Raw genomic sequence first — 26,605 nt, 5'->3', positions numbered from 1 at the left:
GGACTCCTAGTGGACCCGGAGAAAGCTCTCCTGTTGATTCCAGCAGCAACGAAGAGCCGAGACATTGGGAGCATCGCAATGTCTCACGGACTCCCCCGAGAGACGCTGACTGTTGAATCAAGTGTAGCACTCTGTTCTCGCCGACTTTCTCCGAGTCGTTCGCCTCCGCGGACCCGCTTCTTTTTTCCTTCTCCCGCTCCTCTTCCCTATCCGCGACTTCAACCTCAATCGAGCGAGAGTGGGCCCGTGTGGCATCCCAAAAATGTTTCCGAAGAAGGACACGAATCGCGGAATTTCCTGGATTGTCGTCATCTGTCGCTCTGATGGAACGCGTAAATGGACAAAAAGATGAACTTCTGAGCCCAGACCCCGAGACTGCGGAGAAACGCCGTCGACGTGCCTACCACGGAATTCCTGGATTCCGCGTCTCCCACTTGTCTCAATCCGTGGATCGATTTTCCCGCCTGATCCGAACGACGCAAAATTTTCAGCATGCGATACCCGGCCACACGGAGAGCCCTTAGTCTCCTTTATGAGATGACGTGTGAGCTTCCATAAGGCAGCGCTAATAACTCGAACACCTGGCTAGCGGTCCAAGCCGTTGGCCAGGCCTGAGAAGGCCGTTATTGCCAATAGCATAATTGTCCACTAATCCATCGAAGGGTGTGTCCTCTTCCGCGGTGCTCACACATCCATGCATTGTATATCGAGACAACCTGCCCTTCCCCCAGAGCCAAAAATGTCGTCTGACGGAATGATCCCCATATTCCCGTCGGCGTTCTGTGTGGGTATGCGGCCCGCCCCAGCTTTTCTGTAGGTTGCGTTCGATGCTCTTCCCGGAAGATACCGACAAGAGTGAGGTCAATTCTCTTGTAAGTCCTAAGTCACAGAATCCTCAATTTGTATTCCCTCTATATCGTTCTCGGACTCGAGATAAGTCCAGCATTCCGAGCCCAACAGGAGTTCTGAAGTCAGTATATTTACGAGCAAGGCTACGGGCCGAGGGAGGCGTACGAAAGCGCGTCGCTCCCTACGGTCGAAAGACCGTTTGCTCCTTCGGGGGGAAGGGGAGGGAAGGGGTCTGTGGCATTCCAGCGTTCTCCATGGTTTGAATAACCCTCGAGTCGACTCCGAGCCGCACCGGGCTTGTGACGTCCTTCGTAGGAAACAATATGTCGTTTATTAAATCTAAACCATAATACACATAAAATATGTAGCAGACAGCTGGCGCAATATGGGCCACCAGGCAGGCCGGCAGAAAGGCAACAGCGAGTCCGGACTCATATTGCCGTCGACCGCGTTCACATGAACCCTTCCATCGTGCAATCGAGATTCCGGAGCGGATGGACAAAGACAAACACACACACGCACGCTCCCGCGCCTACACCACACCAAGGCGAACATGGAAGAGGTCCTGTGACACGGCAACGCGGGCTGAGATTTGGGCCAGACATTTCCGTATTCTGTCGAGGAGATTAATAATCATTATTGTTGATCCTAATTTCCCTCATGATTCAGTCGAACGGGCTGATGGATCACCACGTCACGGAAGTTCATCGTTCATTGTCGAATAACGGGAACGAGATTCGGGGAAAGCTTCGTGCGCCTCCGATTCAGACGCTGCGTATTGTCCCGCTGGCGAGAACGATGACTTCCGCTCGTGGCAGTCAAAGTTGTAGCGACTTTTATGAAAAGCTAACTATATAGCACTAATGGGAGCTAATTTGCCACGCCCTCTTCGACGTCATGGAAGTTTCGGTGTTCTTTTGCGCCAGTCTGTTGAGGGAAACTTGCGTGCTAGCCGCCTGGCGGGTCGGCCCGGTGGTCGGCAGCCTGACTCGCTTGCGAGACCGCAGGCGGCAAATCTTTCTCCACAAAAACTCTCTGGAGAGCATGACGAACCCATTTCTTTCCCAGCCACGGTTCTGCGGAGTTGAATCTCGTGATACGACCGGTTTCATTTCGGATAGCCTCAGACCTATCAAGAGGGGCTTGTTCGTCACAATATTCCGCGCTTGTATCGGAATCAGGCTCTAGGATTCTCGGCTCTCGGATCGAGTTTTCCGTCTTCTGAAACGTTTCCTGAAGTTTCCCTCGCAGAACGATTCCCGCTTACAGGTGTAGGGCAAGCAGTCAAGCCATTGAACGGAGGCGACCCTGAGTGGTTTTTGGACTTTGCTTGGGGGAGTCTTCTCTCCTTTTTTTTCGGTTCTCCCCTTCGGAAACATCGGGGTCCAATCCCTACGGCAGATGGTCCTCCTGTGGTCCGTCCATTCGAGGAATCAGCTGTCTCGCAGATCTGTTCCTTTTCCTTTCTCCTCCCGCTCCCTAACCCCACGAATGTGATTACAATCACCCTAGTTCAGCATCGCTCGGCGAAGACAGGTGCCATGGATCAAGAACTCGCCGGAAACGTCTTTCTATTCTAAAGGGAAGAAAATTTCGGTAGAGGTAATTTTTTGGCATCATTCCCGGCCTCCTGCGAGAGGTTGCACTTCGCTAATGAATCCACATCAGGATATCGACGGACAGCCCCCGTCCCTCTCCCCTCTCGATCTGCATTTTTTCTGCTGTGCCCGGCCTCGCTCGTGCGGGTCGCTTCGCCCCACGACTTTGTCAATGGCTCATTTAACCAAGCAAACAATCACTCTGATGCAATGCTGTGGGCGCTTCCGATACCTTCGTCCTTCGACTGTTGCTCGGATACTGCGACCAGCGGATGCGAGTGTTCGAGTTTCGCCTAGCTCGCTCTCGTCCGTTGTCGATTCGCTGACTTCCTGGCTCCTCCGGTGGAATCACGTAGTGCTTGGTAAGTACACCGTAGGCACAACGAATGGAACGGAGGGAAATAAGGAACTTTAATAAATCTTAGAGAGGAAAAAATAAACGACTTGAGCGAGTGTTGTAGAGCAGCGCAAGCGATCGTAAATCAAGTCTGTCGCCCGCAGGACGTTTGACTGCGGAACATTTAATACATACGGGAGACAATTTGCACTCCACGCCACATCACGCCGCGAGATGGAACACACGCGGGAGCCCACACTTGGCGCGGAAAGGGAATCGCTTTATAGAGTTTCATTTCAGTCAGCACAGATAAGAGACGGACAGTCCCGACTTTGCTTCGGGCGATTTCGTCTAGGCTGGGACAACTTCGCGCAGTCATCCCACATGCAAACACTGACCGGAGCAGTGACGGAATTTTCGACTCGTTTTCGACCATGTGGTTCTGCGTAAGCCGAAGCTGTTATCAGGACCGGAAGCTGAATCGCTTGTGAGACACTCTATCGGCTACTTTCGCTTCTTTCCCCCCAAAAGTGGATGGAACCGTCGGCGGAGGGACTTCCCGGAGCGGGATAGTTGGAGGAATAAGGCGGTGAGCAGCCCTCGCAGAACACTCAATAAATTGACTATTGCCCCACGCGTCTGGCTCTACACGAGTAGGCGAACGAGCTCAGGAGAATCGAGGGGGCGTGAACACGGACTTGCTCAAGGAAACATTTAGACATAAGTCTCGTAGGGACATAACTCGCAATTTATGGCTCCCTGAGGGAAATTTATACTCGTTGTAATCCTACCCTTCGGTCGAGAGGTGCTCACAAGACATTACATGCTGTGCGACGAGGTTTCATTTTACTCTTGAAGTCGCCCGAGGTTTGGACGGCGGGGCGTCGTGCCGTCGGCCTGGTTTGAGAGCCAGGACCTGAAGCTTGGGACCTCTTTGAAACCGGCAGAAGCCAACCCTGATGTTGAATTCGTCGTTCTGGCCCCGCGGAGTCCTCCAGAAAATACCTATTGCTCGGCGGGAAACGAGGAGCTTCTTCTGAGTCCATCTCGAGCTGCCGTTTCCGACCCCAAGCGTGTGCTCCGAGAAATTCAACGTCAGCTCTGAGATATCTGAGCAGAACATCTTCCTCCGGCGACCTTCGCGTGAGCGAGCTGACACTGACGGGACAGCTGGCTGGCTCGTTATGCTCTGCGAGACCGTGTCGAAGCGATCAACATCGACTCTAATCAACATATATCAGCTTGAGCCGGGACGCAATGTAAAGACATTAATTCCGAGCGCACGACTTCGGGATCGAATAAAACGCACCATTTAACCGACGAGTCCGAGAAGACTTTAAAAGTTCGACTGTTATCCTTTCCGAGCGGAACAACCTTGTCGGCCGTCGAGGCCTCCCCACTAACCGCACTACTCCGGCTCTATAGATTTTCAATTGACGCTCCCGCTCTCCCACTGCGAGCTCCCGACCGCTTCGCATTTCCTTTTTCCAGACGCTGGAGGTCGCTCTCAAGAACCGAATCTTAGAGCCTGGCTCATGCATAATCTAAGCAAAGTGTAAGAGAAAGACAGAACGGTTCAGTCTGCTCTTCTGGAGACATCAACGGAATTCTCCGAACTCCGGTTTCCGCAGTCATCTTGATTTCCAAGCGGTCGATTGCGCCTCTCCCTCCCGATTTCCTGAGCATTCGGAATCGCGAGCGCTGCGGATGACCCGAGCGTACGCTCGCCAGCGGCAGTGATGGTATGGCGGAGCAGAGGGCCTCGCAGGAATTTCAAGAATTTGATAGTTCGACTGCGCGCCGAGAATTGCGACCGATGGAATGGGAATGTCTTCGAATGTCTTCTTCCCTTTTTTTCCTACACTGTTCCCCCTCTTCCTTGTCTTCTGTTTCTGTTCTCCTGCAAGAGTTTCCTCACACCGCACGTATCTCGGAGAATGGAACGTCACGGGGAAAGATTGAATTCGAGTGATAGCGGCGGGCCGAGTGTCGTTTTTGAAGAGTACTCGATTCACTGATCCCAGCCCCGTTCAGAGATTCCGAAGTTCTCGCATCATGGACGAATCCCGGTATCCAGCCACGGTCCCGATTCTCCTCGACGATACGGAGCTCACTAACTCCAATCTCAGTGAAGTTGAGCGCAAGGGGATCCGAAGCCACAGGATCGAGGAATCGTTGTCAGATGTCGTCTCGGAATAAAATCCAATTGCCTGCTCTACTTTTGTCTCGGTCCTTTTTTCCCACATCTCCTCTTGACTGCCTCCCGTACCGGTGATCCCTGCACGAGCTGCGATACTGGATCAATTTTCTCCCTGAGCGATTCTACGATTGCGGCGGAGACGTCAAGGAAGAGCACCGTGACGTCATAGATACTATTTCATTACGATGTTGAACACGACACCTCTCATCGGGCCATACGATCCGCAGCCTGACAGCGTCATAAGGCGAGGCATCAACCTGATTCAGCCCGTGGCGCGCCTCGGAGGGGCAGCTTCTCTATTTCTCCATTCAAACAGTTGCTGGTCAGGGCGAACGAGTCGTCATCGCGTGGGACCTCCATTGTGAGGACTTCGATAGTGACGCACAAAGAGTAAAGCAGTGAGCGGCTTCAAAATCCGTCCGGGGAGATGAGCGGAGCGGCAAATAAGCGTGCCGTCTCCAAGCGGAAATGAGAGTTTTTGTTTTTTATTTGTCACCAAGCAATTTCCGTTTCTTATTCGAACACGGCGAAGGGGACAAAACGCTAACGTATCGCTTCGATTCGAATGATTCGGTAGCATCCTGCCTGGAAGGGACGCGGCTGGGGTGAAAGAGCAAAATACCTCTGGTCGACTTCTCCGGGAGTCACGGAGATGCTCACGAATTCCCGAAGTTTTCCACATTGGGAGCCGTCTCGAGCTACACTGGGTCGATTTCGGGCTCCTGAAAGCTGTGCGACACGGTGATTTCCTTTCGAGTCGATGAGGAATGATGAAACTCCTGACAAAACAGAGATCGAGTAATCTAAGCGATGAGCGAGATGCTCCGGAGCAGGGAAGACATTTCCTGAATGAGGAGGGGATTCAGAATACCTTCATCATCTTCCCCGGGAGCCCATCATGGGAACCAGGGATCCTTGATCTCTTAGCAGGTAATCAGACTCGCTGCGAACCATGATCGGAACATTCCCGCGATAATCATAACCTGAAGAGATTGGACAGAGTCAATGATTCTCCCCATCCGCTCAAGGGAGACCTCACTAAAGAAATATAATCGGTAACCCTTTTCCGGAGGAGCCTTCGCGCATACAGAGCGGATCGGACCATGAGGACTCCGATGACCCGAAAGCTCCCCTGAAGATCCTCTTTCGGACGATGGCAGCTCAAGTGACGGCAATCTTTGGTGCACAGATAGCCGGAGGATTCCTCAAGAAAATCAGGGCGGGATATTCGAACTCAAGTTCCGCGAGGCCGTGTTGGCAGCGAATGAATCGCAACTTTTCCGTGTGAACAAGCAAGCCGAAGAGTTCGCACCTCGCTTCGGACGAGGTGCATAGATAGAGGCGCCGTTCTCTCGTCCGATGATTCGCTGCCCTTCTTCCCCTCGGCATTTTAGAGATTTCCCCGTATCTCCGTCTTGGGATGATAAATAATGAAATAACGTCTCATTTCCGGAGGACATCGATCGCTCGAGCTTGGAAGAAGCCTGTCCTGCCTCGGATTTGCGAGCAGTGCGAACTTCGCATTATCATACCCGCTCTCCGTGCGATGCTATGCTCCCTCTAAGCTAGCCTCTACCTTTAGCGTTATAGCTCGCTGAAGGATTCCATCATTAGCATGGATCAGGTCAGGCGGACTTCCTGGAAGATATTGACGACGCGTCGTAGTCGAGCGCAGCGAGCCTATGGGTCCGTTCCGCAGGACGAGAATAGTATTTCCTCTCGTTGGAATCACATTCTGCTCAGATCTACGGTTCGAGGAGAGAGGGCAACAAAGAGAAGTCGGCAATTCCGGTGACGGTTCCCGACAGGGGTTCGCGTGGGGGTTACGACTAGGAAGCTTCGATGCCGGTTTCCGCTGAAATGAAGGGTGCACAGGAGGGTACCCTCTGTACGATATTTGGGGGCCATTGAGAGGAGGGTCAACGATGCCGATGTATACACTTCCCGGAATCACGAATGCGCCGGAATGTTTTTCTCGACCATGGATGACTTTCCCCATGGCCGCATTCTATATCAGGGCTCTTCGGTTGATTTCTCAGACAGGCTTTATTCCGAAGGAACCCTGAGCCCGAGGGAGAACATTCGGTTCTCAAATCTACAAGTCTCATCGGAAGCAATACAAACTTCGAATCATCCTCCACGGCGGATTGCGCGACGGATTTTCGATTGGCTCCCGATGCAGCAGCGAAATGCCCAGATACGGTGCTCTGAATACTCGTTAGTATCATCCCGCTAGACGCTCGATGACCGAGGGAAACGAATCATGAAGGCGATAAGTACCCAGGTAGCGCCTAGAGCCGACCTGATTTGCTGGAGTACTCGGTGTCTCATTCAGATTTCTAGACTGTTGCCGGCAATCGTACAGGCTCGAGAATTCTTGGGCTCACTTGAGGTATGATACCGGAAACTCGACCTCAGAAGGCACGTCATATTGCGACGAGGGCGTTGATTCCGTACGTTATCGATCGAGCCGCTCAAGCTTTTCCGAAGCTCTGGCTGGCCATGTTCCAAAACTTGGAGAAAAGAACGATTAGAGATCAGACTCCGGTCAGCTCTCCTTCTCGTGTAATCACCAGACAATGAGTCACGTCTTAATAGTCTACCGTCGTCGTCGACGGCCTCTCCTTGCCGAGTGCCTTCTGTAGGCTCACTATTCTCCGCGGGGCTCATGCCAAGACTCTGACTCGCATGGCGGCTGAAGGTGTTGTCGGATATTCACCTCTGACACGGAAGTAAAATCTTCCAGCACTCGATATTTGCGGCAAAGTCGGGAGGAACCATTCGATTCCGTGCCGCTGAGCCCTTCGTTTGCGAACACCGTCTCGAATGGAATTAATGTGATGCACAAGGAACAAAATCGAAGAAATTCCCGACCATCGATATTCCGAACATGAGAATCCGCTTTCGAGGATAAGAATCGCCTCGTATCCTGTTGTAGTTTATGCCCCTCTGTTCGAAAAGCGGCGCCTTCACCACAGCTCGCTTTCCGAATCACCTAAGGCGAAAGGGTGACCGAAGGTTTGGGCACAGCCTGAGAATTCGGCTCCGTATGCCAACAGCTCTCCCCCTCGAACCCGCACAGGCCCTCTTGCCGCTTCGACAGACGCAGCCGATGCCTGCCACCACCCGACTAGAGCGAAGGGGAGAGAGCGAGACGGGCCCGACACTCGTCTGCTCAAAGTGCTGCTGTTGTTGACATCGGTTCACCTCTGAGGAAAAACGGGGGACATCGGACGATGTTGAAGCTCATTACAAACGTATCCAGCTCCACGGGTAAGACCGCGAGCCGTATTTTGGCTTCGCGGTCTGCCCATCAAGCCGGTCGAATCGGATCACGTGCTTTTACCAGACTGGCCGTCCGAGCCCTCGAGAGGAAAGGCTTTGATCCGGCGCCACAGAGGTTCGCCAAAGCCGCCTCCGAACGTCTATTCCATACAAGTGGGATTCTCTGCAATGAGATCCAAACAATCAAGTGCCCCCAGTTGTCGGAGTCTTTGTCGGAAGGTGATATTCGGCTAGTGAAAGCTCCTGGCGACCAAGTAGAGGTTGACGACGTGGTGGCCGAAGTGGAGACCGACAAAACCGCAATTCCGATCCACTCGCCGGTCGCCGGTGTCATCGAGAGTTTTCTTGTCGAAGACGGAGCAACCGTGACACCCGGTCAAGATATCCTGAAAATTAAGGTCGGAGCAACCGGTGGAGCCGGACCAGCTGCCGCGGCAGCAACGGCTCCCGAGCCTCCGAAAGTAGAAGCCACCCCTGGTAAGATTGTCAAGACGACCGTTAGATTCTTTATCCGTTCAATAATTCGACCAATCGAACCATATTCAGGGAGACAGAGGAAATATCTCCGTGGGGAATTTCTTCGATCCATCCGTAAAAAATAATCTGATTGAATACATCGCCGACTCATTCTATCGAAAGACTAGAGCGTTGAAAATTCCTTCAATCATTCCAGTCGCTACGCCCCCACCGAGCACCGCTACACCGCCCCCAGTGCCGCCGCGACAAACTGAGGTCACGAAGCACCTCAGCAAAGATTTTAATGCTCCCGCCTTCGATATTTCCTCCCCTCCAGGCTCCGGAGCTCGGACTGAAACTCGTGTGAAAATGAACCGCATGAGACAGCGAATCGCCGAGCGTCTCAAAGACGCGCAAAATACCTATGCCATGCTAACTACCTTCAACGAGGTCGACATGTCGCGACTCACAGAGCTCCGAAACAAGAACAAGGACGCTTTCCTGAAGAAACACGGTGTCAAATTGGGATTCATGTCAGCGTTTGTGAAAGCCAGCGCTCACGCTCTCAAAGACCAGCCGGTCGTCAACGCAGTCATCGATGGAAACGAAACCATATACAGAGACTACATCGACATTTCAGTGGCCGTCTCGACGCCGAAGGGCCTCGTTGTGCCCGTGATCCGCGACGCCGACCAGCTCGACTTCGCTGGAATCGAAAAATATATTGCACAGTTGGGTGAGAAAGCCAAATCCGGCTCGTTGGCAATCGAGGACATGGACGGCGGTACGTTCACCATCTCAAACGGTGGGGTTTTCGGTTCTATGTTCGGTACTCCGATCATCAACCCACCGCAGAGCGCCATTCTCGGAATGCATGGCATACAACAGCGGGCGGTAGTGATCAATAATGAAATCAAGATCAGGCCAATGATGTACATCTGCCTCACCTACGACCACCGTCTAATCGATGGAAGGGAAGCGGTCACCTTCCTGAGGAAGATCAAGGACGGCGTCGAGGATCCCGCCACCATGTTCCTAGGCTAGACAAATAACATACGCTTAAGTCCTAATAAAATTCCGAAAAAAAAGGTACGAGTGTTCGATTGCATATAATCGTTCTTCGCGGAGTCCCATCCCGCTTCCATCCCTCCTTTTTTAGGTTCCCATGGATCGAGGTCCGGATCCGGAAACCTTCGCAAATCGTCTATCAACCCGAAAGCTGCGTATTAGCTTGGCGGAATTATGAGTGTGGGTCCGTCATCTCGCACCCGTTTCAAGAGTTTTTGTCAGGGAGGGGAGAGACATTGCACATGCTTGTAGATTGTAAAAATTATCTCCAGACATTATCCTAAGCTCGAATAGCAGAACCAGCCTCGAAGCATGCTTCAGGAAGGAGCTAGTTCCCCGTGATGAACATTCGAAATTACTGTCGGGAATTCGACTTCAAGTCCTTTCGAGATTTGCAACTCCGTCGCTCTAGATGGATTCAAGGCTTCTCCGTCTGGATCTGGTGAGCGCCCTCTCCAGGCCTTCCACAGCCGCTCGACGAGGTCCAATTCCTGCTCATTCCATTCTTCGTACAGAGATAAGACGGTCTTCGGGAAGGACACTTGTCAGAGATTCCACGCCGTTGGAGCCCATATTCTCGGTTTTCGTGGGGGAATTCCACGCGCGTTGATGAGGTTTCAGAAGCCTTCTTGCGGGAAAACTGATCTGTCCTGTATCGGACGCGGATCAATGAAGTATTGTCTCTCAATTTTTTCTCGATCAGCGGTGATCCACCACGCCGCGGCTTTCTTCGGCGATCAGAGATGGAAGGGTAGAGACTCGCTACTGCCAGAGGATCTCCGTTAAAGGTTCGTGGTCTCGACTGGAAACTGATGGAAGTCGATTGATCCATCGACAGCGGACGGAGTGGTCGATAGAGTCATCTCTCGTCAATGCCCAAGCCCGGAACCTGGAACACCATGGAAATTCGAGCACTGTACATGGAAAAAAAAGTAGGCCGCCTTGCCCCGGGTGAGGATCGAACTCACGACCTTCAGATTATGAGACTGACGCGCTACCTACTGCGCTACCGAGGCGGACGTCCACAGAGCTGTGCCTGATGCATCTGACCGCAATTTCCCTCGCTTTATCATTCGAAAAATCAAGCAGTCGGATTATGATTGAAAGCACCGAAAATCGTGCCAAGGAGCAGCGATTCTGGAACGAGAAAAGTCGCCCCGCTCCGCCATCTTGATTGGCGACTCGCTCCCCGGCAGCGGACTGTGCGCGGAACACAGAGATCGCCGGATTCCTCTTGAAGATGCCGACTCTATGGATTGATAATGGAACATTCTCCGGGGCCTACTCGCTACGGCTATCGCAAAATAACTGCCCGTGCGAGAACTCTAACTCGCTCTCGGTCCAACCGCCTCTCATGGAAATGCTTCGCGCTCATCGACGAGGCATCCCAAGCGAGCCCGGCTGTCGACGGAGGAGTCCGTGGTTCGATTCCGCTACGCGGCAAGTGATTTTTCGCCACAGCATTGACATCGATGATAATGTCAGGCCTAATGGTATGTCATGCTCGCTGACTCTGTACGTTGCATTGCATAAAATGTCTCGGCGACGAGCGCAGATGGGAAAGAAAATGTGTCGGTGGCGCCCCCGACGGCGCGGAAGCGAAACCGTGGCCAGGAGGACAACACGGGCTGGCAAAGTCCGACTCGAAATAACTCGGGCTCTCCGCTTAACTTACGGGATGCTCTCGCTAGTGGTGAGGCTCTGCCGATTTCCGGGAACTCATTCTTGCACGTGATTCGGACTTTCGACAGAGGCGTCGGCGATGAGCTACATTGAGGTGAGGAATTCCGTGAGACTGCCGCTTCTCCTCCGCTTCTGAGTCCCAGTTGCATGATTCAGTGGGTCGATCAGAGCGGGACAGCTGATTGACGAATCCCCCGATTCCCTCGTCCGTTCTCAGGGTATAGCTTCTCCGCATGCGTCCATGAGAATCTGGAAGAACGATTCGAGTACTAACCTCCTAACGAGCGAATGGAGAAGATAGACGCGGTCCTTCTCAAGATCCTCCCGTAGACCCGCATATAATTTCGCCGGTATACGTCGCAAGCGTCTGGTGCGGTTTGCGAATGACTTTCGCCTCCGAAAGTCCGCGGTGATCTCTAACTCTCTCTTTCCGGATGGCCAATTTTCGGTGAGGAGACTCGAACTGCAGAGCGTCCCGCGATAAGATACGACATGGTCGTGGAAAGCCAGATAACTTCTGCGTTCTGGCTCAGCGGAAATCGGGGGGGGAGGACGCGTTGGGGATTCAATGTATCTTTGAGACCAGAGCTTGTATCCGATGAGTTTCCACGCTCGACGCTCTCGAGAAGTATTCATCTTTGACCCCTTCGAATCTCGAGCTCGATTGACACTGGGAACGTTCACGGTAAAAGGGTTTCTGCGGTGTTTGCAGACTCTTCGCGAATGTATTCGAAGCTTGGATGTTGCAAAGGTCCGGACGATCCTCGATGAGATCCAAGATGGAACATTCAACATCGATGATTATCAGGTTTGTGACTGAGTGAGAGCTGGAGCGTGATCCGTCCGCGACTTCGCCGTTCGATGAGACTCTCGATATTCATACCGAATGCAAATTAGATTTGTCAAAGAGCGAGGGGTCGCGAGAATCGACTCCGAATCACGCAGAAAAGATCTAGCTCAATATTTTCCGTGGAGTAGATTGACTTGATCAGCCGTAGCACTACCGCCGCCCCATTCGAAGTAGAGCTGCATTGGAAGACAAAGATGACCTCCGAGAAAATGGGGCAACTCTCATTTCACAGGATCAGGACCTCCTCCAAGAGGTCTGCTCGTCCAGAGACTGTGAGTCGTCGTCGGCGAAAATTCGGAGCCTCGTCTACATGCTCGTCGACTTCGGCATCGACCCCAACCGAGAAAGCGAAAGACCTCCGTTGGCACTGGCCATCCAAAACCAGAATATTTCCGCACTGACTGCACTTCTACAATCCTCAACCGACTTACTTCAACTCAAAGCTGTAAGGGGAATTTTCTGTTCTCTCGCATGGAGCAACTGATCGGAGAATCCACTAGAAGGTTGTTGCAAAGGGATCGAATAGGATAGGTACCTACATCAATGCGATGCTTTGTGCGAACATTCTCCGCTGTTTCCATGGGAAACGATATCCTCGGCATCATGAATGGGACCGTCATCGCCTCTCCCGCAGCGGAGCAGAATGAAAGAGCGACGAAATGTTCGGCCTATTGATGATTATTTTAGATAGGCACAGAAAATCGCACGCTCGCTCGCAGAAAATCGAGATAGTAGAAACCGTTGCAATTGAGTGCTGTCTTTCGTGTTCCATCAACTGATGACACTCTGGAGTCGAAGGTGATGAAGCTGTCCTCAGAGTGCTCCGAATGAGGGTCCTCTTTCTTCTTTCTCCGAGCCCCGGGTACTGAGCGTTATTTGCCCACGCTCGTTGCCGAGCCATTCGAGCATTACGGAACTTCCACGAACGGGCTTCGGAACCGAAAGCTGCATATTGGGAGTCGATGCTCTGATGTCCTCAATTACGGGTGATTAGCCCAGAGAAGGAGTTGTCCCTTGTTTGATGCAATTTATACCTGAATCATATCATGAATGGCAGAGATTCCCACAAGCGTCAGACGAATCAATGCAAGCGATGTGGTGAGCGACAAGCCAATGAGGGCCAATTGAGTCCGACTCCCATACTCGGGTCGGACGACCCTCAGAGGAGAACCGCCAGAATTGGTACTGTGGCGGAGCTCTACAGCTTGATTTCGTCCCGAAGGTTCAGTCCCAGAGACTTTCTCCCGAAGTCAAATCAGCGATACGGAAATACCAGCCAGGGATATGGATCGCGGTCCAAGCAGGGAACATCGCTGATGTCCGAAGGTGAGATGAAAGTCAGAGTTTTAGTCTCCAATTCGAGCTGAGCACCGACCGATCACGGGCGCCCCAAGTCTGATGATTTCGAGTCGGCGTTTCATGCCCTCGATCTGGTGTATTGTTCTGGTGGTCTTGCGTCAGGGCGGAAGTTCAAATAAAGATTTCTCCCTCCAGGCTGATAAACTTCTGGGTTCGAATGGATGGCGAAAGGGTAATTAATCACCCACAGATATCTTAACTTGTTTACTATAATGCGTCTCCCTCCCGATTCGTGCATCGGGAACACACAGATTGCGGGACAGAAGTTGCTCCCTCGCTCATGAAACTGAACGGTTACAATTCGTTCCGCAGTATGGGAAGACCCTCTTGGAGTCCGCTCAGTCCACGGGGAACGATAAAATCACGCAACTGATCTCGGGGATCGCACCAAGCATGGTAAGTTTGATCCGTGTTCTCTTGGAGTTGGTGATGCATTGCTCGACGGAAAAACGTCAAGGAGCTCACGCAAACAATCGATGAACACAGTGCCAATCGCCAAGCGAGCATTTCATGGGGGATTCTCCTTAGGCACTCGTGCATCACGTCCTGGCGAGAGATCGTCGCAAAGTTCAAGCGCTCCTGACGAAATCAAAGAAACGGCCCAACTTCCTCTTTGACTTTCGACATTTTGGGGGTCAAGGGGCGCCTATCCTTTACTACGCTATGGCGAATCAGGACGTTCACATTTCTCGGCTTCTCGTAAACTCGGGCGCCCAACTATTCACGTCGATGCGAGACGCAGACGGAGTGAGTACGAGAGCGCCTGCTGGGATGCTTTTTTTGACACTTCTTGCAAATAGATAACTTACGCATGGTTCCCTTCTGTCAAACGACCGATGACTGAATTTCTTTTCGGACAGATTGAATTTCCGGTACTGTTCGCCGCGTTGAACAATTCTCTTCAGCCAGAAATGGTCGAGGCTCTGATTCCAAAAACAGATATGTGTGAATCAGTTCTTCAGCAGCTCTTCTACAAAGTAAGTTCTCTGCCGCAATGGTCATGGTCGAGGGTGTCGACTTGATTCATGACAGTCGGCAGCGGACTTCGTTCCCGGTGTCGATTTTCTTCCTCACAGTGGTCTTCCGCAGGGTCAGGGTGTGCTCGAAGTCGCCATTCGGAACCGCGTTCCCGCATCGTCGTTCGCGATTCTCGTGGAACGCTGCGGTCCTCTAGTTCTCTGTCAGCGTAATTGCGTGAGTCGGCTCTAGACCTACCGAGCTCCTGAAAATATGATAATTATTCATCGAACCTGGATAATTCTCCTTCGAGTAAGCAGACGGAAGTCCTCTTGCCGTTCCAGCAAAACCACACAGCTCACGATATCGCCGAAAACTGCGGATTATCAGAGTACTGCAAACAGATAAATCGAATTGTTGCGAAATGGCTGCACGAAAGTTATCCGAGGAGAGTCCTTGCTCTACACGGCTACGTCCGATTGGCTGAAGTTTACAAGCCAAGGGAAATCGAGTCACTTCCCGCTGACGTGAAGGTTCGATATTTCTCTCGGAAAATCAGGGGAAATGAAAGACAGTGCCTTGGGAGCTCTTGCTAGGATGGACGCGTAGCCGGGGATTCACGCTTAAGCGGGACTTCATCCATATTCCAGGACTTCCTCAACGCTCTCCCTGAGTACTGGGAATGGATCGACTATTTGTCCGAATCTGTTTACAACAATGATCTCGATACGTTTCAAGGTGATTTGTGCTAGCGTGACAAACCCATGGGAATAGGAAACGATTTTAGGGAATTCCCGGACTGTATCGAGCTTTAGACGCACCGCTCTGAATTAACCTCCCTGATCCCAGGTCTTTCAGCTTATCAAGGGGATAAGTCAGAGCTTTTTCACTGCGATCTCCTATGGAATGCTCGAGTTCGAGGGGATGCATTACCGCTGCTGCACAAAGCAGTGTTGAACAGAGTAAGTTCCACTCCCGTATCGCAGCGATCACATTCTCGTTTCCACTGTTTAGTACGCGGGGAACGACTACCGGAGCTCTTTCCCTTCCAGAATAAAGAGATGGTCCTAGAAATCCTGAGTGCCATGGATCCTCTGGAGAGCATCGACACTTTGGTCGACGAGGTGAATAAGGAGGACTCTGAGAATGAGGGCCGAGGGATGATTGTCCCTCTCAATTCGAGATCCTCTCTAGTACTCGCTCTCCTTAAATGATCCCTCCGACAGCTGTTCTCATTCATCTTGCAGTACTATCGTACGGCCCTACATTACGTGCACGCTATGAAAGACGGAAAACACATGAAAGAGATTCTCGCCCTGCTCAATCGGTTTGGATCGTCGGATCACTGTTTAGATAAGGTTTGCCGACTCCCAAGAGTTCTTTCCGCATAATGTCACGATGACGCAACAGATTACTGTACGACTCTAGCCCGACGGGAACTGCCGATCTTTGTCTGAAACGGATCTTCGTTTCAGTTCGGCAAGGAGCCGCTCGACTTCAAAGAGCACTCCGGCACTCCGACGATGAATTTATACCTGACTAAGATACGCGAGAGGGATGCGATACCAGATCACCTCCACGAGGAAATTTGGAGGCACAAACCGAGGAGAGTCCGGGAATACAAAGTGAGCTCGCGCAGCTCCCGTACCGGGCCGGGAAGGAATAACCCGATCGAGCCGGGATTTCCTGCCTTTAGAGAACAGACAATTAATCCGGCATCGATGAACTCTCCGTCACAGGTGCAGAAACATCCACACCCGCACGCGCACTCCCATGCAGCTCCCGTGTTCAAGGACGAAACGGAAATGCTCGAGTCAGATGAAGGTGGATCGTGGAACTCGTGCATCGTGCAGTGATCCTCGCCAAGGGTTCCTGCAGGAATCATGCATGCAGAGCCCCGTACTTCGCAAATCTTTGCTCAACGCAACAAGTCGATACATTCACACGACCCATGCACGGCCTGTGTATGCCTCCCTTCCGTTTGATGCTGAGGTTTTACATCGGGATTGGATTGACTGCAGCAATGCCGGAAGTTCCATGAATTTTCCCCGCTGTGAAGGAGTTTCAACTCAGACGACATCGGACTTCGGGGTGAAGGGAGGCTCGGAGCATTCGAGTGCTCATGATAGTTTGTAATCGAGTGATGTTTTTGAGAGTCACAAGATCTACTGGGAAAAAGAACGATCTGAATCGTGCGCGATCGGGAACAGACGCGATTTATGTCGAACGTTTGTCCGTGGGGATGCTCTGTTTTATTCAATAGAGGAGAGCAGACGGAAGGACCGGTCTCAGGGAGGCGGATCTCCGCCGTGGACAAGGAAGTCAGGCTTGTATCGAGTCGTTACCTCAACCCATCCGTCTCACCTTCAATCCGCTAGGCACAAAACATGACAGCTACTGTATTTTCGTAGATTGTATTCAGTCCGGAGAATCATCACTCACTACATCCCGTTGCAATCGGAGACTCTTACAGTGTGATATGAACGTTCCGTCGAAACGAGACAAGTACCCTCCCAAAATCTTCTAGGAGGTCTTGTCAGACAGAAATTGCATGAGACGCAATAAAATCCGCTCGATGGATCCCCCCTTAATTTGGATATTTCATGCTAATTCGACCCCGGAGAAGGGACCAGGACACACTCGCAAGTCGGGGAGTGAAGGGAAAAAGAGCCGTGAGGATTCCTTCAGTTGTCCTGAGGACTGCACAAGCGGGAACTCGACACTTCAAAGCTCATTGCTTTCTCAGAGATAATTCGAAGCACGCCCTGATTCGCCGTGCGTTTCCTTTTGCCGATTCCCGACGGCGCCCCATTGGACTGCGGAGACGCACAGAGATTCGATTCGAGCATTGCGTTGAAATAATAGCTCGAATAAGCAACTTCCAGAACACCCTGTCTTGAGAGATCTAGGAGTTCAAGGGGTCGGTATCATCCATTTCAGGATTATCTCTGCGGATTCCTCGCCTTAGAAACAGGTGGCGAGACGGCTGTGCCGAGAAACGCACCGTCCACGGCGCGACAAGAGATCCTTGTGATAAACCCGCGCTCCACCGGGGATCACAGATAGGGTATCGATTTCGCCGGCGGTATCGATGTTTCACACGACAGCGGAGATCCTTTCCTGCTGTCGTTCATTGGTGACTACCTGAACATGCTCACTAGTGATATTTTCGGGTTGGAAGGTTCGACAAAAACGGCTACGATCATCCGTGGTCCAACACGCCTCGTGAGCGTGAAGCAGACTCGGATCTTGGTCCGATGGATTGGAAGAAACGCCGAAGTTCATCCACCGTCTCGACCGAGCTTTAATCGTGTCCAAAGGGAAGCATGGACACTCGGAACGACGAACTCGGATGCTGCGCCGATTACCAGACGTATCGGTGGCGCTTTCCGTCCGCATATTCCGGGAGTAATTATTATAATTATTATATTCCGGGAGTTCAGCACGCAGTAACACAAACGGGAGGAGCAGCGGCACTCCGGAAAGATTTGCAGCGGGATAATCCGAGGTTTGGAAAATCCAAGGGGGAGCGCGGCTCGAGGAGGTACGGCCCGGAGGAATGACCGGACGGTCCCTCGATGACAGGGTGAGGGACCTGATCTGCCTCCTCAGCCGGAGCTGCATCGACGGATCCTCATCATTGTCGCCCAGCGATTCTCAAATACGAGGATTGCTGTCGATCATGATACATACATCGCTCATTCCGAAGCTCACGAGAATACTGTCTCTATGAGTAGCGACGGATGCTGCAGATGCCGGGTTTCCGCGCTCAGAGATTCGCTTGAGGCCCCTGGAACAATGCGAGCAATCCATTTAAATTCTAGGTATGAATTGTAGACCAATATCGATACTGGCTCAAAGGAGGCGCTGGAATTGAGGGCTGACCTCACGGCGACTCTACTGAGTCGGGACGATACGCGTGGGACAAGACGGTAAAGCAGCTCGAAAGAGACCGAATGCACGTATAGCTCCGCCTGTGCCTCGTAGAAGGTGGTCTAAGAGAGGAGGGAGAGGAAAGGGGGAGAAGAGGAATCGCCAGGGATTACTTAGGGATTCGACGAAGCCTTTGATGGCATCGAGGACAGCGGTGACTCATCCTGCACACTCCCAAAATACTAGTCAGTAATGCCAAGCTCTGAGAAGTGACTGTCCTGCTTCATCGTGAGTCTCCTCTGAAGGCCTCCGAACGCCTGTTTTGACCTGCTTCTTGCTCAGAGATTTTCATTCTCTAGTATAGTCCTCTCGCTGGAAAACACATCGAGAATCGGAAAGTGAGCAATCGCTTCGCTCGTGGAGCTCACCTTTCCATTAGAGGTCCGCCGGCTGCTCTCAGCAGATTCCGCTCAGCACTCTGATCGCTTTTCTGGACCTATCTTCCAGAATGAGTGAGCAGGGGAAGATCGGAATGGACCTGAAAACGGATACCGCCATAGACTATCCTTCACTTTCCGCGGCAGATACGTCACACCCATCTCAAGTAGGTGTTTCGAGATTCATTCTGCGACCTCCATGAGACGGCAGTGCGAACCGAACTCTAATTTCGTCTATCATTTGATCGGAATGAGAACGATCCAACGGCAGAATCTCTATAACACGAATTCAGATCACACAATCCGATACTACACAAGGATTCGATGTAGGGTGTCCGAGAGAATCGTCAGCTGGTCGTTTGTTCAGGTCGAGTCTGTGTGTCATGAGTCGAAATCTTAGGATATCGGCGAGCGGGATTTTCTGTGGCGCGACTTTCCCACACACGTCCGCGGCTGCGATGTGCTCACCTCTGACCATCAGGCCATGAGCTCTGCCTTCTCCGAATAACAAAAAGTGTGAACCAGGGAGAATTCCCAGCTGGAATAGCCAAGAATTTGTCCGGGGCATTTCAGGATAGACCGTCTGACGCTGAAGATGAGGATTTGGAAGAAAAGGCGCTCGTTGAAGCCTATCAATCGAAGAATTTCTGCAGCAGATATTTTCTAGAGTTCGTCCTATTCCTCTACACCCTCGGAACGAGTCTTTACATCTTTCCGTTGACTAATCTCGTTAGCGAAAAATTATGCCTCTACACTTACCGATACAACGAATCTCTCTGCACGGAGCTGCAGAAGGCACACAACACTATAAAGGACCCAATCCTCAGCGACACTCAGTTCTATGGTTTCATCATCGACGCCGTCATGAACGTTCCTGGTTAGTCGAACTCCAACTAAGCCTGATTCGAGGATCTGTTCGGATGTTTCGTTCCTTCTCTCAATTATCTTCCACGAAGGAGCAGATTCCGACTCCAGGCTATTCTGGAGAGCTCGAGTATTCCCAATCAATTCGCTATGAAGGTAGATCTTCCGCTCAGAGAATGCTTTTTCTGCAGGCAGCTTCGCCGCTCTAGTTTCGGGGAACTATCTCGCCACTTACGGATTCAAGGCACCTCTGATGATCACACTGATCGGAAGCATCGTTTCCTGTCTCTGCCAACTTACCACGGTTATCATTATGCCGGCACCGGTTTATTTCAATTTGCTGGCGGAGATACCCGGAGCGATCACAGGTTTGTCGGGCGCTTCCGGAGTGCACCATCCATTCATGACGGAGCCGTAGGCTCCGACGCATCTTACGCGAGAATATTCTTTGCAGGCGGAGGGGTGTTGATGTTGACGGTGACATACTCATATGTTGCTTTGCGAGTCCCCCGATCGTTGCAGTCGGAACGGATCATGTTGGTGGGCGTATTCGTGGGAGTCGGGCTCTTTCTGGCTGCACTCGGTGGTGGTGCGCTAGCCAAGTCGATTGGAATGAAGTTACTCACGATCATCTGCGCAACGTTCCTCGTATTACCGACAGGCCTTGTTCTCGTTTACATCAAGGATATCCGTGAGTAGAGTCATCTCATTCCTCGAAAATCTCCCGAAAGTCCCGCTCGGGTCTTAGGACATAATTTCAATTTTGGATCTCCAGAGATCCCTGAGGAAAACAGAACAGATTCCTGGTATCAGGCTCTGTGGCACAACATTCGGGACGGCTTCGGAACTGCATTCGAAGTCATTTCGCAGGAGCGACCGGCCAGAAGACGGGAACAGATAGTGTGCCTATTGATGTGCTTCGCATGTGCATTTTTCGGATTGGGAAGTGCCAGTGAGTTGATACATCAGGAGTCAAGACCCGTCTACGGAGCCTAATTCATCATTCTTGATTCATGATGAGTCTTCCGCCCTTGCTAGGTGGCCCGCTCGCTTTCGCCTACGCGGAGAGCGTACTCCAATTCGATCAGGCTATATTCGGCTTGTGGAACGGGATTGGGCTTGGAGTCATCTTCGTCGTCGTGTTCCCTCTGATTGCGCTCACTAACAGATTGAAATTGAGTCCTCCCGTGATCATCGCTGGAGGAGCCTCTTTCTTCATGATGAAATTCGCCATGCTCACCTTCACGGAGTTCTTCCACATACTTTTCTACATACGTGAGCGTCGGCTTCAAGGGACACGATCTTTTGGAATTTAGTTCGCTATGCTCCTGTCAGAGCGGAGAATGACCTGGCCCCGCACATTGCAGAGCTGTTCATCGGCCTTCCTTTCTATGTTTCGCTCGTGTCGATGCGTGCGTACATGACCGATCTTCTAGATCTTTCGGAGGTCCCCGTGGTCATGGCAATCCTGGCCGCTTTCGAGAAGATTTTTCCCGTGATCAGTGGCGTCCTCGCCACGATTGTGTATCATCATACGAATTCCAGCTTCCCGGGCTGTTTCTTCCTCATCTTAACCGTGAACTACGCGATCCTCGTCGGATTGGGATTGTGCGTAACGTCGAGATTCTATGAAAGCTGTCGAATCTTGAATAGAAATCGAGAATTTCCTCCCTTGCAGGTATTGTGGAGGACTCGCGCGGAAGGACGAGAACAACAAAAGCAACGCGGAGTCGTGAAGATCGACCTCTCTCTACAGAAAAAGTATAACCAGTCAATTTCGAGAAACGTCTTCCGCCCACAAACTTAAATCGAGAGTTGTTGCTTAATTCAATGCTCGAGCAATTGCCCGAGTTGAGCGTAGGTACTCACTAACACAAGCGGCCAATGCGTCATGCAATACCTCGGCGACAAGTGACAAGCGACTCGAAGATTTTTCCGGGAGCTGGCCCCCGTGATTTCCACCATGGAGGAATAATTGACAAAGTCCTCCGACTTGGTTTCTTTGTCCAATGAGACTGATATCTGTGTATTATATGAGCCTCAAGCTAGAGAAGACTCGCTCAGGTCCCTGACGCATGAGGAGTTCAAACGTAAGATCGAATCGGGGAGCGACGGCTATTTTTTCTCATTCCGCAGCGACGATCGGAAGCAGGATCCGACCAAGCAGCGGCCCGAGGACACAGTTCCTGATCACAGGACCCGTCGGTACCCTCAAGAATCCGAATATCGTGAGACACTTATGGAGCAGAAGTGATTTTGCTTGTTCCGACGTTATGAGCCCCAACCGCTTTAAAAATGGAATCGAAACGCGTCATCCGCACCCTTACCGAAATCGGGGCGGCCGTAGCGAACACAAGGTCTAGTGAGAGAATTGTCCACGGAGAGGGGGATCGACCCAGCTCAGACGAGGCCCGGGATAATTCTCTCTGAGAAATTGGGGTTCACGATCGAAAAGCGAGATATTAAGGGTGAAAGTCGTAGCTCAGAGAGGTATAATAGCGCCCTCACTGCTTCCCGCTCCGGCAGCGGGGGAGCGCGAAAAATTATCCAAGGTCCGTCAAGACTCCGGAATGAAAGTTCCGAGGGAGCAGGATCTGCCCTCGCTCCTCGGTTGAAGTTCGCGGAATCGCTGGCATTATTGAGGCTTCCAGTCAGTCTTGGTGCAGTTGGTAATCAGTTGGCGGTATAGAGTTTCAGCCAAAGGAGCTACTTTGAGACCTGCTATGAGATGAACAATGGGGCTCGCGGCACTGACCGGGAGAGAATTCCTCTTGTCTCCCAGGCCTGGATTTCACCGCTCTTGCTGCAGGCAGGCAGGCAGCAAAAGTAGAAATGATCGCCGACGAATCGCGGAAGGCTCAGCGATATTAAGAAGCCATCTCCAGGACAAAGAGATTTCATCTCCATTTTCCGGCCTACACTCTTTGTCCACAGAAGGGAGACCAAGTTCTCATTTTCGGTCCTGATACCTTGAAAAGCTTCAGGCTCACGAATCGGCGATAGAATCTGTGCATCCCGATTTCTGCCGATTTCCCGGGGGAACTGTCAGTGGGAATACCTCTCTCTGTGCTGTTATCTACTAGCGTAGCGGGATTAAGATGGAGCTCTCGTTTCGGTAGAATGCAACCGTAATAGCTCCGCAGTGAATGTGATCACCTCGTCAATCACCGCCGAGCTCCGTCAATGTTCCGACCCCGTAGATTGATCTCAGAAAGCAGCCCGTGTCGACGTGAGGAGTCCTGTGCTCCAGGATGGACTCATCGGAACAGCTCGTTGTAGAATCCAACGAAAGTCACAGATTGCCGCCGGGCAGTCTCGAGAACTCCCAGGTAGGTTGGTTGATTCCTTGGGACTCCCTCCTGGGTCCCTTCCCTTCTGCGATGACTCCGCGGAATCGTAACGACCGGTGGTTATTTTCTTCGCCAGTCCGGACTCGACCCCGCTCGTTCAAAGGACAGAGACACACACACCCTGGCTCTATCATGGGTAGATTCAATGCGAGCCTCCTATGATGGATCCGTGCGAGTCATTGACGAAACTTCGGAGGAGAAGCGTCGAGTCGAAGAATATCAGTCTCAGGGGCTTCTCCAGAGATATTTTCTTGAAATTGTTCTCTTCCTTTATTGCTTCGGCACTCAACTCCATCTCGTCCCATTGATAAACTTCATCGGAGAGAAAGTCTGCATGAATCAATACGGGCTCAATGCGACGTATTGTGCAGATTTCGAGAACGGGGACGACATAATAAAGAATGCCATTCTTGCCGATACTCAGTTCTACGGATTGCTCCGAGAAGCTCTCGGGAACATCCCTGGTGAGTGAATCCACAGAGTGAAATATATGCACACGCGTAATTTCATCGGCTCTCAGTCGTGCATCGAAGTTCATTCCATTCTTTCTAGGTGCGGTCGCTGCCCTGGTAGCGGGGAGATATCTGACTCGCTACGGCTTCAGAGCCCCACTGGTAGCGACCTTGTTGGGCAGTATCTTAACTTGTTTCGCACAAATCTACACAGTGCTGCAGATGTCTTCTCCTGTTTATCTGAACGTGCTTGCGGAGCTGCCGGGCTCCATAACAGGTGAGATCACTCTATCAGAGGATGTGCGAACATCCGTCTCGGCAGCGAGACACGAAGATATCTTGGTTTCAATGCGCCCCAAGGATTCAGAGCGGCAAGCCCAATGACGTCGGCAGAGAATGATCTTTTATGGAATGGCTCCCAGACTCAATGATGGATCATCATTTTCCCAGGGGGAACAATCCTCATGCTCACCGCCGCGTACACCTATGTCGCTCTCATGGTACCCCAATCCTTGTACATGTATCGTATCACCATGGTGAGCGTCTTCGTTGGCGTGGCCCTTCTGCTGGCGGTGTTTCTCGGTGGAGCACTCGCGACGGCTATCGGAATGGCGGCTCTCGAGATAGTGTGCGCAATTTTTCTCGCGATTCCAACCGTCTTGGTAATCGTCTTCTTCATTGATGTCGGTGAGTGTGGTTTGGGAGCCGATCGTCGACCCTCTTGGCTCTCGAGGTAGTCGAGAAATTAGACCTATGCATTCACGACTCAAATCAATCCATCAATAATTTATCATGTAGACCAGAAGCAATTCTCAGCGTCCTTATAGATATCCCGCACGCAAACAGAAGTGACACTTGGCACGAAGCCATTTGGGTGAGTCTCAAAGAAGGCCTCAAGAAGGGAATTTCCTCAGTCATGAAGTCGCGACCGGACTTCAGAAGGGAGCAGATCACATCCGTCCTCATCTGCTTCATATGCGCATACGTCGGGATCTCATTATCGAGTGAGTCAGTGAAAACCTAACGGAACCCGGGTTGGGGGAACTTCTTTTCAAAAACACGCCCAATTCATCTACCGAACTTTTAAGATAACGACTTCGCCTTCAATTACGCAAGGAGCGTGCTGGGTTTGAATCAAGCGGACTTCGGAGCGCTCAACGGTGTTTCGCTGGGTGTGAGCTTCGCGCTGGTGGTTCCCGGGATCTTCGTCGTGCAGAAACTCAAAATCAGTCATCCGACTGTCATCGCGTTTGGCTCGGCGTTTTTCGTGCTGAAGTTCGCCTTCTTGACGCTTGCCGACCTTGCGGCGATCTTCTACTTCATCCGTAAGTCGTATGGCTCATTCCCTCGGACATGGAACCTCGTACTCAGTCATTCCATTAGGATATCCTCGCGATTTGATAGTGGGTCCGTGGAATCACCCTCAAACCAGAATCGTGAGGAAAAAAATACCGGCGAGAACGAGTTCTGCTTGGTAGCCTAAAACGTCTTTGACCGTACGCCGCGGGAGGAAGAGATTAACAGTCTCAGTTTCCTCTCCCGTCGGAACTTTCTCCCGGACGGAGAGACCACGCCGAGCGAATATCACGATCAGATGAAAAAAATCCCGCAGAGCTCTTCGTCGGCTTCCCGTTCTATCTATCCCTGATCGCTATGCGCGTTTACATCACGGAGCTGCTAGACCTCGATGATGTGCCCGTTTTCATGGCGCTGCTTGCGTCGATTGAAAAAATCGTTCCTCTGGCCAGCGGCGCCCTGGCTACGAGTATCTTCTACGTGACCCGAGATACTTTTCCGGGATTCGCCTACCTGATTGTGACTGTCATCTACACAATTCCCGTATTCCTCGGACTGTGAGTAGAATTTTCGCCCTTATTTCGTATCAGCACGCTTCCGGGCAATGAGACAGCGCCTTAGCATTTTTTCGATATTTAGGGAATCTTGAGACGGAGAGGTTTTTTCCACCGTATCCTTCTTTAAACTGCGGAGCACTTCCTTCAGGTACTGCAAGATGATCATGCGGTGGAAGAAACGAGCCCTCTACGAAGAGTTGTGAAATCCGCATGCGAAAAATGCTCATGGCTCCTTTTCGCATTGGGTCACCGACGCCGTGTCCTCCGAACGGTCGTCGAATTCAGCGTTAATATGAACTACTCTAGCGTCCAACCCGTGCTTAGTATGCCTTGACCTGATCCGCTGTGGTAGGAGCAAGCACTTGCTTGATTGCCGGCGACTCGTCTGCTGTCGAGCGACGAAAAGTTGGCGGCATTTTCAAGAGGCAATGCTCAAGTATCCAGCTAATGGTAGGGGTCAAGAAAAAGACTGCAGCGACATGCGGATGGAGCCGTGACGCAGCACGATAGCTGACTTCCATACCGTTGGATCAAGGCGTGTACTACCTATTCTCTAGTCAACAGTGATTGGGTCTCATCATTGGGCTCGTCGGCAGACGCTCGATTTCCAATTCTGCTAATGCCAGCGGTGGCGGTGTTAAGAATGAGGAGGCTCTGTACACAGGAGGGGCTATAATCCCAGCAGTCAGGTCAATCGACGCAACCAGCGGAGGACTTCGGCTGGAAGATTCATCGGATGATGACACGAAGGACGATCAAGTCGGGAATGAGCTGTCTCTCTCATAGCCAAATCATCTCTCCGCTGATCCATTCCTTCCTCAGTCCTTCCAAAGCGGAGAAATCCGTCACATCGGACACGCTGTTGCTGCTAGAATAGTCCTGGGCAGTCCGCATTCACCCGAGGCTCAGAAACATGTGTATCACGATGTGTACCATAATTATTGTGATGAAAGATGAATCATTTCTAGATCTATTTCCTCGTCCGGAACACAGAGCTTCGTTCATTTGGAGCAGGGGCGTTCCCAGGATTTTTTTTTGGGGGGGGCCAGACTAGGTTTTCGGGGGGCCAGAGATCCATAATGATGAGGTACCCTGTACTCCTGCATTACGCAACAAGAATTTTGGGGGACGCAT

At 51.6% G+C, this 26,605-nt stretch overlaps 3 protein-coding genes and 1 non-coding gene across 4 annotated transcripts; 3 read left to right on the top strand and 1 right to left on the bottom strand.

Moving 5' to 3' along the window:
- The first annotated feature begins 8,184 nt into the window (after window positions 1-8,184).
- LOC100901105 (dihydrolipoyllysine-residue succinyltransferase component of 2-oxoglutarate dehydrogenase complex, mitochondrial) lies at window positions 8,185-9,819 on the top strand. Its single transcript, XM_018638125.1, has 2 exons — window positions 8,185-8,746; window positions 8,943-9,819. Exons 1-2 carry the CDS (start codon window positions 8,221-8,223, stop codon window positions 9,767-9,769), a joined length of 1,353 nt encoding a protein of 450 aa, XP_018493641.1. The 5' UTR covers window positions 8,185-8,220; the 3' UTR covers window positions 9,770-9,819.
- A 917-nt stretch (window positions 9,820-10,736) lies between these two features.
- TRNAM-CAU (transfer RNA methionine (anticodon CAU)) lies at window positions 10,737-10,809 on the bottom strand. Its single transcript has one exon. It is a non-coding gene; the product is annotated as a tRNA-Met (tRNA).
- Window positions 10,810-11,451: 642 nt separating this feature from the next.
- LOC100902535 (uncharacterized) lies at window positions 11,452-16,765 on the top strand. The gene is made up of 16 exons (XM_003739830.2): window positions 11,452-11,570; window positions 12,189-12,284; window positions 12,559-12,771; window positions 13,549-13,652; window positions 13,821-13,857; window positions 13,998-14,081; window positions 14,214-14,432; window positions 14,546-14,662; window positions 14,775-14,879; window positions 14,987-15,175; window positions 15,293-15,380; window positions 15,492-15,604; window positions 15,695-15,766; window positions 15,890-16,000; window positions 16,118-16,267; window positions 16,382-16,765. The coding sequence occupies exons 1-16, from the start codon at window positions 11,556-11,558 to the stop codon at window positions 16,496-16,498; spliced, it is 1,830 nt and encodes a 609-aa protein (XP_003739878.1). The 5' UTR covers window positions 11,452-11,555; the 3' UTR covers window positions 16,499-16,765.
- Window positions 16,766-19,023: 2,258 nt separating this feature from the next.
- LOC100902256 (uncharacterized) lies at window positions 19,024-25,913 on the top strand. The gene is made up of 16 exons (XM_003739828.2): window positions 19,024-19,119; window positions 19,526-19,829; window positions 20,008-20,184; window positions 20,271-20,507; window positions 20,592-20,768; window positions 20,855-21,091; window positions 21,184-21,424; window positions 21,495-21,548; window positions 23,067-23,145; window positions 23,243-23,630; window positions 23,719-23,895; window positions 24,069-24,305; window positions 24,446-24,622; window positions 24,707-24,943; window positions 25,231-25,471; window positions 25,620-25,913. Exons 1-16 carry the CDS (start codon window positions 19,024-19,026, stop codon window positions 25,672-25,674), a joined length of 3,114 nt encoding a protein of 1,037 aa, XP_003739876.2. The 3' UTR covers window positions 25,675-25,913.
- The last annotated feature ends 692 nt before the right edge of the window (window positions 25,914-26,605 follow it).

This window comes from Galendromus occidentalis, unplaced genomic scaffold (genome assembly GCF_000255335.2).
Source record: "Galendromus occidentalis unplaced genomic scaffold, Mocc_1.1 scf7180000076592, whole genome shotgun sequence".
In the NCBI taxonomy this organism is placed as follows: Eukaryota; Metazoa; Arthropoda; class Arachnida; order Mesostigmata; family Phytoseiidae; genus Galendromus; species Galendromus occidentalis.
This window is presented reverse-complemented; position numbering and strand designations above follow the sequence as displayed.